The sequence below is a fragment of the Hirundo rustica genome, chromosome 5, assembly GCF_015227805.2.
Source record: "Hirundo rustica isolate bHirRus1 chromosome 5, bHirRus1.pri.v3, whole genome shotgun sequence".
NCBI lineage: Eukaryota > Metazoa > Chordata > Aves > Passeriformes > Hirundinidae > Hirundo > Hirundo rustica.
Genome location: NC_053454.1, coordinates 22,557,277 through 22,569,290, shown reverse-complemented (window position 1 = coordinate 22,569,290; position 12,014 = coordinate 22,557,277). Strand labels below are relative to the sequence as shown.

The 12,014-nt window shown below is 41.4% G+C and overlaps 2 protein-coding genes across 3 annotated transcripts in view; one reads left to right on the top strand and one right to left on the bottom strand.

Annotated features, from left to right (window-relative positions):
* The window catches only part of FAM114A1 (family with sequence similarity 114 member A1), a 31,994-nt gene extending 28,806 nt beyond the window's left edge, over window positions 1–3,188 (bottom strand). For both annotated transcript variants that reach the window (XM_040065735.2, XM_058420813.1), the window contains exons 1-2: window positions 3,142–3,188; window positions 357–715 (exon numbers count right to left, since the gene is read on the bottom strand). In XM_040065735.2, the coding sequence (XP_039921669.1) occupies window positions 357–707 (351 nt within the window). In that variant the 5' untranslated portion in view covers window positions 708–715; window positions 3,142–3,188. The remainder of the gene's footprint in view (window positions 1–356; window positions 716–3,141) is intronic.
* Window positions 3,189–6,502: 3,314 nt separating this feature from the next.
* Window positions 6,503–11,151, top strand: LOC120752864 (toll-like receptor 1). Its single transcript, XM_040064575.1, has 2 exons — window positions 6,503–6,567; window positions 9,040–11,151. The coding sequence occupies exon 2, from the start codon at window positions 9,103–9,105 to the stop codon at window positions 11,065–11,067; it is 1,965 nt and encodes a 654-aa protein (XP_039920509.1). The 5' UTR covers window positions 6,503–6,567; window positions 9,040–9,102; the 3' UTR covers window positions 11,068–11,151.
* The last annotated feature ends 863 nt before the right edge of the window (window positions 11,152–12,014 follow it).

The window sequence follows — 12,014 nt, the reverse complement described above, 5'->3', positions numbered from 1 at the left end:
CACAGAGGAGGTGGTGCACACCTTTCACAGTAATGGGTAGTGTTAAGCAATTATCAGTATTCCATACTTAAATCATGTTAAGAAACTGTTGTCTCAAGAAAGGCTCCAGTAACATATCACCTCTACATAATGCAAGTTTTATTGCCATCAGACTTGAAAAACCAAATTAATATCATACTTGCAAAGTGAAATTAAATTATTCCTAGTTTTCAAAAGCTTGGTGTTGCAATTTAATTTATCCCTATGCAGGTTTTCTGAATAGCTCCCTAGGTTTTTGTGAAAAAAAGCATGTACATAATACAAAATTCTGCCCTTACAATGCAGGGAGAGGAGGGCTTTTAAGTAGTATTGCTTACTGGATTGCTCTGCTCATGCAGTGTTTCTTCCAATTCAGGCTCTGCATCAAGGCTTACAGTTTCAATGCACTCAGTGGGCACATCTTCAGTTGTCTCTTCACTGGAAGGCAGGCTGGAAGGCAGGCCTTCGGGTTTTTCAGTCAAAGGGTTTTCATTAATGAGTATGTCTCCTTCCTCTCTATTGCTGACATTCTGAGTGACCTGTCCATGTTGATCTTGTGAAGACTCATGTAAGGTTTCAGCTTCTACGAGGTGTGGTACTGATTCGTGAGGCAATACTTCATTGGTGGGCATTTCCATTATTTCAGGTTTTTCTTCAGATGGGGTGCCATCAGATACATCTTCAGACATCTTCAGTCCTGAATATAGAAAGTGAAGTCATTTAGATACCATAAACATTTGAATGTTTACTATAAAATACACAGTGTTTACCATATGCTACTGCTGAAAAACAATACAGCCTTGATGTAAGACCTCCTAAAGCATGGACACCTGTGGCACATGCATCACGCTGGCACTGGTGTCAGGATAATACTGTAAATACTCCACTCTGCAGGATCTCACTCGAATATGAAAAACAGCATTAATGTTTTCCAAAATATGGCTTGGTGAGGGTGAAAGGATATTGATTTGCCTGGAGAAGTCAAATGTAGCAGTTTAACAGTTTCCACCTGGTTAGTATGAAAGACCATTGCAGAACAAAATAATCTGAGCTGCAATAGCCAATAAGCTCTTGCTCTCCCTTTCATCACTGCGACATATGCAGGTCCCTACAGCCTGCTGATAGAGGGGAGGATAACTCTCTGTAACTAAAATTGTGGTGATAGTCATGTGTTTGAGGAGGGGCATAATCTGTGAACATGACAGGCCATGGGCCCCAGAACCATTTCCCAGACACAGCCATAGCACACTCTTTGCTCACACTGCTTCCGTATCACTTGTTCCAAAGTCTTGCTCTTTGGGGAGTGCAACACTTCTCACCATCTCCAAAAATTCCAGCTGTGTGATTATACTTCAATTTTGAAGCCAAGGTAAGCTTGTATGAGGTAATTACTGATTTTTTTGGGTTTTGTACAGTTTTCTCTTATTTATTCCTTATCTTCCAATATAATTTTGGAGGTATTTTCCACCATTGTGCAGTCATCAGGTTGAGGATCCTGACGGACAAAGATAAAGCCACAGAGTATGAGCTGCAGCGGATTAAGGAGGGGCACTTCCAGAGTCCAAAAGGACTACTAGTCTGTGATTACTAACACTTACTTGCTGGTAACAACAGTATACTTGGCACTCAGAAGACAATCCTTGACAGAGAGCTTGCAAAATGTTGAGCTGCATGGCATAAAAAGACTTGTACAGTCCTCTCTGTAGATGCTGCCTTTTCATTGACTCTTATATTAATTAAATATGGCTTAAAGGTTTTCATCTGTCAGGAAGAATGGAGGTTCTATGAGAGACCAGATGGGTGGAAAAAAAGGTAAAAAGCAAAACAACTGAGATTTAGGAAAAATTTGCCTGAGAAGCATGTATTTACATGAGTATATTTTATTAAAGTCTACTGAACTGTAGACTATAGACTACATCTATAGCTTTAGCAGTCTGTTTATCTAATGTGAAAGTAGATCACTTGTTTAAACAGTTCCGAGAGTAGCACTTTGGATCAGTGAACAAGAAACATAAGTAAAAAAGTAAGCACTTGCTACCACTTGTATTACTTCAGCTTACACTGTACCTTAATTATCTTTAGAAAACATGAATTCTCAAGTCAGAATCTTTGTATTTGACAGCTTTTCATTAAAAGGACAGCAAAAATTATAAAATGCTTTAGTGCAGGGAACTATTGCTATTGTTTTAACATTACTCACTGTGTGATGGGAAGCATCACCTAAGGAAAATTTTTGTATTTGTAAAACAAATTCCATCATGAGATATAAGGATTCTCTATTAAAATCTGTAAAACCTTTACACACATACTTCATAATTTTGAATTGGCATCAGCTCTGAGTAAGCCTAGCTTAAAGGATCACACAGACGTGCACATGGACTTTTGCAGTACTGAGTCATCTTTGGGTACCACTCGGGCCACGGTCCCTGCAGCTGCCTGCTGAACCTTCCAAGAAGCACGGCACGTAACATCAAATCACCGCGTCTGTCAGAACACACGAGCCGTGCTGCACCCGGGGTCAGAGTCATTCAGCCTCTCATCCATGAGACTGTCTTGATCCAAATCAACTCGGACAGCTCAGCCCAAAGGGAGTTACTCTAAGGGGAGTTCGTGACGGAGATGCTAAGGCCGGCCCGGACCAGAGGCAGGGGAGTGCCCGGCCCGCACCGACCAGCCGCGCTGAAGGGGCCGGCGGTAGCGGCACCTGCCCAGCGTCCGAGGAGTTTCACCTCTTCTAGAAAGCGAAGCCCAGCCGCCGCCGGGCGCCTTCGGGCACGAATCACCGTCCCCGAGCAGCAGGGAGGAATAACATTTTTGGCGACGGCATCTTGCTCCCCTCTCGCTCGACGCCCGCTGTCGCTCCTGCTCCGCGGGACCCTGCGGGCACGGCGAGCGCAGGCGAACCTCCCCTGGCGCCCGCCGCCAGCAGCTGCCCCTGCCCCGCTGTCCTCTGCCCTCTGCCTGCGGCAGCCGGGGCGCCGCTCCCGCAAGCCCGCAGCGGCCACAACTTCCCGCTTCTCCTTTTCTTTTTTTCCCTTTTCGAAATTCCCTCCTGGGACAGAGCTGTGTGGCGCAGCCAGTGTCAAAAGAGGCAGAAAATACAAAAATCGCCGTGCTCCTTACCGCTCAGCAGTGCCCCGACCGGCGCGCCCCCAGCTCCTTCCCTTCCCCGCCCCGCCACGTCGGCAGCAGCGGGGGGAGGAGGCAGAGCGGGCCAGGCAGCCCGGGCCGGCCCCAGGGAGGAGGGAGGGCTGGCTCTTGTCCCTCGCTCTCCTTCCGGCTGCGTGAGGCGGCCTCTTGTTGCGGAGGAGTCGCGTCGCTCCGTCCCCGGCCTCCAGGCTCCTCTGACCCAGCCCGGGGAGCCGCCCCGGCCGCCATGCCCGCCCCTCACGGGCCCCAGCGGGACCGCGCGTCCCTCAGGGCCGGCGGTGCCTCCGCGTCCGTGCTGAGACGGAAAAGGGGTGAATTTCATAGAATCGCAGAAGACGCTGAGTTGGAAGGGACCTGTCAGGATCAACGAGTCCAACTCCTGGCCCTGTGCAGGACACGCCAAGCATCACACCACGTGCCTGAGAATGTTGTCTCCAAACTCTTCCTGGACTCTGACAAGCTTGGTGCGGTGTCTGCTTCACTGGGAAGCCGGTTCAGTGCTCAACCATCCTCTGAGAGAGAAAGCCCAAATTAATCTAGTCGCTGAACTGGCATAAAAATGTATTATTTTCTTTTTAGAAAGTCTAATCTTTCCTCAAAGTGAGCACTTACTGACCCGTGGCGTTGCGGAATTAAACTGAGATGTAGTTTTTCGGATTCTGCTTGGCATCTCCATTATCGCCGTGTTTACAGGAAATGCCCCTGATAGAAGCCGGCGGTGCGTGCACGCATTTCCAGTTGGTGAAACCCTGGGTTGAGCAGAGGGGTTTGAGGCTCTTCCCAACAGCCTGTGGTTCTTTTTCTGTGTAATTCCTCATTACCCATGCCTCTTTTTGCCACCTCATTTAAAGGCGAAGCATGCCCTCTACAGTGATGAAAGGCAATTCCGCAGTTCGTCATCGCATCATTTCTATCGCTAGTCTGCCAAGGAGAGAAGTTACTTTTGACATGGGAGGCAAACTAGCACATTGTGAGCCACTGAGGAGAGCTACTCCAAGAGGTCACAAAACAATGCCCCAAGTTCTCAGAAGTGTGTTTCACAAATACCGATCATGCTATGTGACTTAGACATTGACCAGGCATAAGTTTCTGAAGTTTCTCATTAAGGTAGTTGGTAGCATACCAAATGTTTGTGGCCCTACATAATAAGTTTCTTTTGAAGGTCTTTCAGTGAGAATTTAAGTGTCAAGGACTGCTGGGTAATTTATTAATGTTAGATATATTTATTGAAAATGAAGTCTAGAGTGAACCTAGGGATTTCCCTTCGCTTTTCAGTGGAGTTTGTGGAAGAGTAGGAGCCATATATTAGGAGGAATCATGGTAGCTGGAGATTGTTTAACCCATGACAGGGAATAATTTTGACTGTAACATGGATCTTGCACTGTCAGTTTTGTAGATTCTTTACATGACCATGCATATTATAGAGCAGCAAGACATTATTAATGCAAGACATTTTTAGTCACTGTTGTAACACAAAGTTATCACCTAAGGGTGAAATTAACATATATGAATGGGGATGTCAATCTGTTTGGATATAACAATGCATAGATTTTGTAAGTTCCTAAACTACTTTTTTGAATTTGAGACTTTTACACTTAGCATTTTCTATTTTTTTTCTCTTTCAATTTTCATTAGTTGATTTCACTTGTATTGTTTCACTATGGTAATATTGCAAATGATTTTGAAATAAATAAACATTAGAGATTGAACACTTCCACTCAGATTTCTCTGATGTTTGTTATTACTATGTCATCATCTTTCTAATGGGTATCAGAAAAGATACTTGCCTGTTAATAAATAGATAAATATAAATAAAGATGAAAAGACATTTGGCTACTTTTAACAGAACATGGAAGTATGCTTGGTGTTCGTGGACTGTATTAATTTACTTCCAGTGATTGCGCTAGTAAATCTGAGTGGTAAATCTGAAGGGTTAATGGCATGCAATTAATGGTAATATGCTTATTTTGCTGTTTAACGTATTGTTCATCTGTCTTCGGTATGTAGGCATGCAAACAGTGCCAGTGGCAGCTCATACTGTCACTGAATAGAAGAGATCCTCTGGAATAAGAGTCTCTACCCTACAGCAGTTAATACACAGTACCAACTGTATGTCTGGTTCTGTATTCAGCAGAGTAATATGTAGGCTATGTTCAAGCAGTTCAGCTGTTACATTACAAAAGAATGAGTATTTGGTAGAAGCAAGGTATTAGGATGACCTTAGGATTTCATCTCATCCTAAGGATGGATAGCAAAGTCTTTCCAGCTAAGAGCAGGCAGTTGGGAAGGTTTGTATGTAACATCATTATAAGCTGTAATTTGGAAATCAACCATGAAAAGTCTTGTCTGAATTGACAGAAATGGAGAATGAATCATAAAATCATAAGAGTACTACTATAAGACTCATCAGCATAATAGCAGTTAATTTTCCATATTCTGTTGCTTACTATCTGCCCTATCTTTCCATTTAATTTTTGGATGATGTCTTTTCACTTGAGGCTGAGAAATTAAATATAATATATAGAATAAGCCTCAAAGTGAAAGTAATTTTAAAGATTATTTCCTCTGCTTCCTGAATCATTGAAATATTAAATCATGAATGTGTTATGATATGTTAACCCAGAAAGGCAGGTTATAGTGTGGCAGTTCTGTATTTAGATCTCAGCTATGGTGGAATTTCTGACCAACATTATACAGAAATAAAGAGAAACTAGTTTATGTCTTTACCAGGATGATAACTGTGTTTGGGCATTCAGTACCAAAGTCACTGCTCCATTTTAATTAAAAAAACAAAACAAGCCAAAACAAAAAACCTGAACCAAATCCCACTCAATGTTTCCATGTTCACTATTTAACCTAATCACAACACTGCTGGAGCAGGAGAGGGATTATTATTCCATTCCCATTAAATGGAAATTAAACTAAGACAAATAGTACTTTTATAAGCCTTGGTAAGAGCCTGACAACTAAATTGGTATAGCAAAATGCACAAAAAATTACAATAATGCATATAGACTTAGATCATTATTTAGTTCAGTTGGGAAGGTGTTTGAATTTCTTATTCAAAAGACATACTTATTTTCATATTAATTTAATGAAGGTAGAAAGTTGGTTAAAAAGATTCATTTTTCTCCTGTTTAATATATTGCAAGGCATAAAACCACAAAGTTCAACACAAAGAATAGAATAGTGGGAATATTACAGTAACGTTGTATGTGAAAAATACATCTGGAGAAAAGCAAATGCCATTTCACAAGCTGTCAGTAGATGGCACAGGCATGTATATAAAAATGTGGGCGTTCCTAAGTATTGTTATTCAGTGGGGTGGAGTTATGGGAAGTTTTCTTTTTGTGTTTACCTGAGAACATTTTCTGCCTTTTTGGACAGCAGGGATTTCTGGTGAGAAAGTTTTAATTTTGTTGACTTTATGCTGTTGCTAGTTAGCTGGAATTGTTTTATATTTGGTATCTTATTTGAAAATGAGCTTTGTTTTCCCTAGCAAGTGTACGATGTTGTTTCATGCATATAAGTATGCAACGATGGTAAAGTTGCTTGTGTTTGGAATATTTATCCAAAGGAAGTGTCCAAGTAGCAGTCTCTTTTTATTAGCACTACACCCATAGTTAAGGGAGGGCAGAGTTATAGCAATAGTTTTTCTACAGTTCAGGAATGGATCTAACTTGATCATGTGTTTCATTCTTGTGAAAGGCATGTTTGTAACATTAGAGTTGTGTGCTATGCTGGTAACTTACAAAGTGCATGCCCTAATACTGAAGTGTCTTAGCTAAATATATTCTTACATAGAAGTTTAGTCAGTTTATACCAATTTTATATAGGAAAGACTCTTAAAACCTCATTTTTTATCTTTCCCCTCTCTCTTTAACAACAGGTTACTTTCTTGCTATGCTCTTGGCTTGCCTACCCTCCTGGATTGCTTTTCTTGATTAAGCTTTTTTCATCAAGCTTGAAGACATGAGGGTAGTTATGAATTAAAAGTGATATGACTATAATGGATAATTTCTACAGTATTAGCCCCCAACTCACAGGTTATATGTTATAAAAGTTTTTACTTGTGTTGCTTCATAGGATATGCTAAAGAAAGTTTGGAATTTGAAATTATTCATAAATAATTTGACTGAATGCTAGGAGATATGAATGAGAAAGAAAAAACACATGTAGAAGAATCATATCCTTAGTCCATGGATATTGCTGAAATTTTATCCGAAGAAGGAATAGTGATTTAAGGGTAGAATTTTTTTAGCTTTCTCTCGAAGCTACATATTTTGTTTAATTATAAACACATTAGTAGATTTGCCCAAACAATCAGAAGAACAGGAGTGAAGATGCCCAAATGTCTTTTGAGGGCTGTGATGCATATAATTTTTCTAAATGAGAATTTAGAAAAAGGCTGGAAAAGTTCTGCTATATTACCCCACTATTTCTAAATGTTTTCCAAGCTTAGTTTCATGCATTCTTTACAAAAGAACTTAGTGGACTTCTTCTCTCTTTTTTATTTTTTTTTCCCTTCTATTATTAGATAAGTGAAACATGTATTTTGCCCCAGTAATTCTGAGAAAGCTAGTGAAATGGTTAATGGTGCAGTGAATGTAGTCCTTGACGTTGTAAATCAGTTCATCAGGTGACGGCTACCGTCTCATTGTAGAGTTATTAGAAATACAAACTCACAATTTAGCCCCTTCAATATCAAGGGAAAGTTTAAGGCCAGTGCAGTCATTAGTAAGTACTAAGGGAAGATTCATGCAACACTGATTTAAAATTAATGTGAGGGACGGGGAAAGAAGAGGAAAAAAAAAGATATTAGAAATCTGGAAAACAACCTTAAATAATATTTACACATATAAAAGTGTTAGCCAAGTTCTTACCAGTTCCTCTTTTAGAGGGGCGGTCTGATGGATTTATGCAATACCTAAAAGGAGATTTAAGACACTGTTCTCAATGGCTGACTTAAACAAGGAGAGGCTGGCTACCCTAAACTCCTACATTTGGAAAGAAAAAGTGACTTCTAATAAGGAAAAGCAAAACAAAGGCATAGTTATGATTTTTTTCCTCTAAAGTCTGTTTAAATAAACCTCTCTTTCTCAACAGATATGTTTAAGGTCAGTGTCCTTAGATCAGGGCTGGATTTTGTTTACAGAGGTTCTACAACTCATATATTTTTGTGTAGCCTGCAAATATTCCCAGTGTGTGTCTGGTATTCTCTGTGTGTGTCTGTGACAAACCAGTCATGTGAGCGCCCCACTTTCAGTCTGAATTCAGGAAATGCTCAAGCTCAAACAAGAAGTGAACTCTTCTGTGGACTTTCCCAAGGCATAAATATAGATAATTTGTCCCAGTTTCCTCAGTTAAAAGAAGCTGTCTAAAGACATTCAGCTTTTGATTCTTGAACCTCCATCCTATGTTTCAGTCCAAGTGTTACTGTCAAAAGTCCATTTTTAAATGTCTCTGAGTCCAGTTCACATCCTGTAAGAGAGACTCTGAGGAGGGGATGACTGTGCTGTCAGTGATTGTACTTTTTAATCAAAGTGGATTACACAGTTTAGGAGGCCTTCATAATACACTGTCTCATAGGGTAATTCTGTAAGTAAGCAGCAAATTTTAGACACCTATGAAATCAGACGTGTTTTGTAAAAAACTGACTCACTATTTGTTAAATACACCATATTTGCCAAATAAAACATTCAGTGATGTTCTGTTAATAAAGAATGTCTCTCCTCAATTATTTTAGAAAATCATTGCTTTTTGAATCAGAGAAATGAGAAACTGGAACCTTTAAAAAATTTCTGACAGTTTCTGCACAGCTACTTAATAATACAATCTGTTTTTTTCTTGTATTTCTTTGTTTTCCAGCAGGATTAGAACAAAGATGGACAGTTAAGAAAAGTATTGAGCATCTCCAAGGAAAGAGAAAACAGTATGACACAAAATAGGAGCTTTCTCAGAAACCTTTTACTTTACAAGTGTCTGTTTGCATTAACTTTTTGGAACCATGTCAGCCTCTCTGTGGAAGATGAACTCTTTACATCCGTTTCTGATAATTTTCCAGCAGATGGTTCTAACCAAACAACCACGAGCCTGCCACTCCTGTATACGAAGAGTTCTGAGTCCAAAGCGAATTTTGATTGGGTTGTGATACAAAATACTACAGAAAGCCTGTCATTGTCAGAAATCACAAATAACAATGTAAAAAAATTGGTAGATTTATTATCTAATTTTAGGCGAGGATCAAGGTTACAAAATCTGACACTGACACAGGTATCAGTGGATTGGAATGCTCTTATGAAATTATTTCAGACTGTATGGCACTCATCCATTGAATACTTCAATATTAGCTGTGTAACACAACTGTCAGAAATTAAAAGATATGACTTTGACTATTCAGGTACCTCTATGAAAGCATTGACATTGAAGAAAATTCAACTCAAGGATTTGTACTTCACACAGGATGACGTATACAGAATATTTGCAAACATGAATATTGCAGACATGACAATAGCTGATTCAGAGATGATTCATATGCTTTGTCCTTCATCTAAGAGTCCCTTTAGATACCTAAATTTTTTAAAGAATGATTTAACAGATTTTCTTTTTCAAAAATGTGACAACCTACTTCAGCTGGAGACATTAATCTTGCAGAAGAATAAATTTGAGAGCCTTCGCAAGGTAAGCTTCATGACCAGCCGTATGAAGTCACTGAAATACCTGGACATGAGCAACAACCTGCTGCGTCACGATGGAGCTGACGTGCGATGCCAGTGGGCCGAGTCTCTGTCAGAGCTGGACCTGTCCTCCAATCAGCTGGCCGACGCCGTGTTTGAGTGCCTGCCAGCCAACGTCAAAAAACTCAGCCTACAAAACAATCAGATCAGCAACGTCCCCAGGGGGGTGGCCGCGCTGAAATCCTTGGAAGAGCTGAACCTGGCGTCGAACAGGCTGGCTGACCTGCCGGGGTGCAGTGGCTTTGCATCCCTGCAGTTCCTGAACGTAGAGATGAATTCCATCCTCACCCCATCTGCTGACTTCTTCCAGAGCTGCCCGAGGGTCAGGGAGCTGCAGGCCGGGCACAACCCGTTCAAGTGTTCCTGTGAGCTGCAAGCCTTTATCGGCCTGGAGAGGCAGTCGGGGGGGAAGCTGTTTGGCTGGCCGGCGGCGTACGTGTGCGAGTACCCGGAAGGCTTGCGAGGAACGGAGCTCAAGGACTTCCACCTGAGCCAACTGGCTTGCAACACGACGCTCCTGCTTGTGACAGCTCTGCTGCTGACGCTGGTGCTGGTGGCTGTGGTGGCCTTTCTGTGCATCTACCTGGATGTGCCGTGGTACGTGCGGATGACGTGGCAGTGGACGCAGACCAAGCGCAGAGCTTGGCACAACCCCCCCGGAGATCAGGGGCCCGTTCTGCAATTTCACGCCTTCATTTCCTACAGCGAGCGCGATTCGCTGTGGGTGAAGAACGAGCTGATCCCCAACCTGGAGAAGGGGGAGGGCTGCGTACGGCTGTGCCAGCACGAGAGAAACTTTATGCCTGGCAAGAGCATTGTGGAGAACATCATTAACTGCATTGAGAAGAGCTACAAGTCGATCTTCGTGCTGTCTCCCAACTTTGTGCAGAGTGAGTGGTGTCACTATGAGCTGTACTTTGCCCATCACAAGTTATTCAGCGAGAATTCCAACAGCTTAATCCTCGTTTTACTGGAGCCAATCCCTCCGTACCTTATCCCTGCCAGGTATCACAAGCTGAAAGCTCTCATGGCAAAGCGCACCTACCTGGAGTGGCCGAAGGAGAGGAGCAAGCGTGCCCTATTCTGGGCTAACCTGAGGGCAGCCATTAGCATTAACCTGCCAAAAGCTGATGAAAACTGGTATGAGGAAGAAGCTTTCTAATGGAGTTTCACGTGTTCTTTACTTTGTGAAACAATAAATATGATTTCCATTCGTCGTAAATATATATTTCATTTTTTGTTACACAATCTTGTTTCTAGTTGTCTGTGTTGCCTCCTAACTGTAGTCAAAATTCAGTTTACCTTATTGCAAATCTCTTGAGGTATCAAATTGCAAATGAATTTGAATGTGGATTTTGAAATACAACTTGAAATATTGTAGTGAGTTTTACTCAGCAGAATAAAATCTGGAGCAGTAGGTGTAGTCATGTGGAAGAATGCTTCAGCTGCTGGATAGTTTGCAGAGCTGCTTTAATCACAAAATTTAGCCAGTTTTGTCAAAGGAGATCGTTTGCTAAAATTGGTTCACATGAAAGAAAATTAAGGATTCTGAGAATATGCCTGAAGTCCAGAGCTCAACATGGTTGCCAAATAGTCTTTGCTCAGCTTCAGTGAATATTAAAAGGATAGGACCCAGATATAGAAGTTTATGACTTTGATCTTGCCAAAAACAAGGATTGAGCAAGGAAGAAAAGTTTGGGGGGTTTTTCTTACAGGGAAAAAAAAAAATCCAAAACACAAACCACACCAAAAAATTCCCCAAACACCAAAAATGTGTGGTACTTCACTTTTTAGCTTTGGCAGTGCAGCAAGAGAGAAGCAGTGAATTGACAGAGCTCTAATACCCACAGAGTCCTGGTACCATTTTGATCCTGAGCAATATCTTGACCAGAGGGAGTGGGAGGGCATCTGCAGTAACAGATCTGCCTTCATCATATTGTCTGTGTTTTGAGAAACTCCTGACATCTCTAAATGATGCCTTTTTTCCCCTCTAGCTTTCTACTTTTTTCTTCTCTTCCACATATCTTACTTTATGCTTATTCTTAAAAGAATCTGTCCTTTTCAGCTGAAGCATTATGTCTTGTAACACAGCTATGACTTGTGATCAGA

Bases quoted from the DNA above. Each gene is read 5' to 3' on its own strand.
- LOC120752864 (XM_040064575.1), top strand. From the start codon at position 9,103: ATGACACAAAATAGGAGCTTTCTCAGAAACCTTTTACTTTACAAGTGT.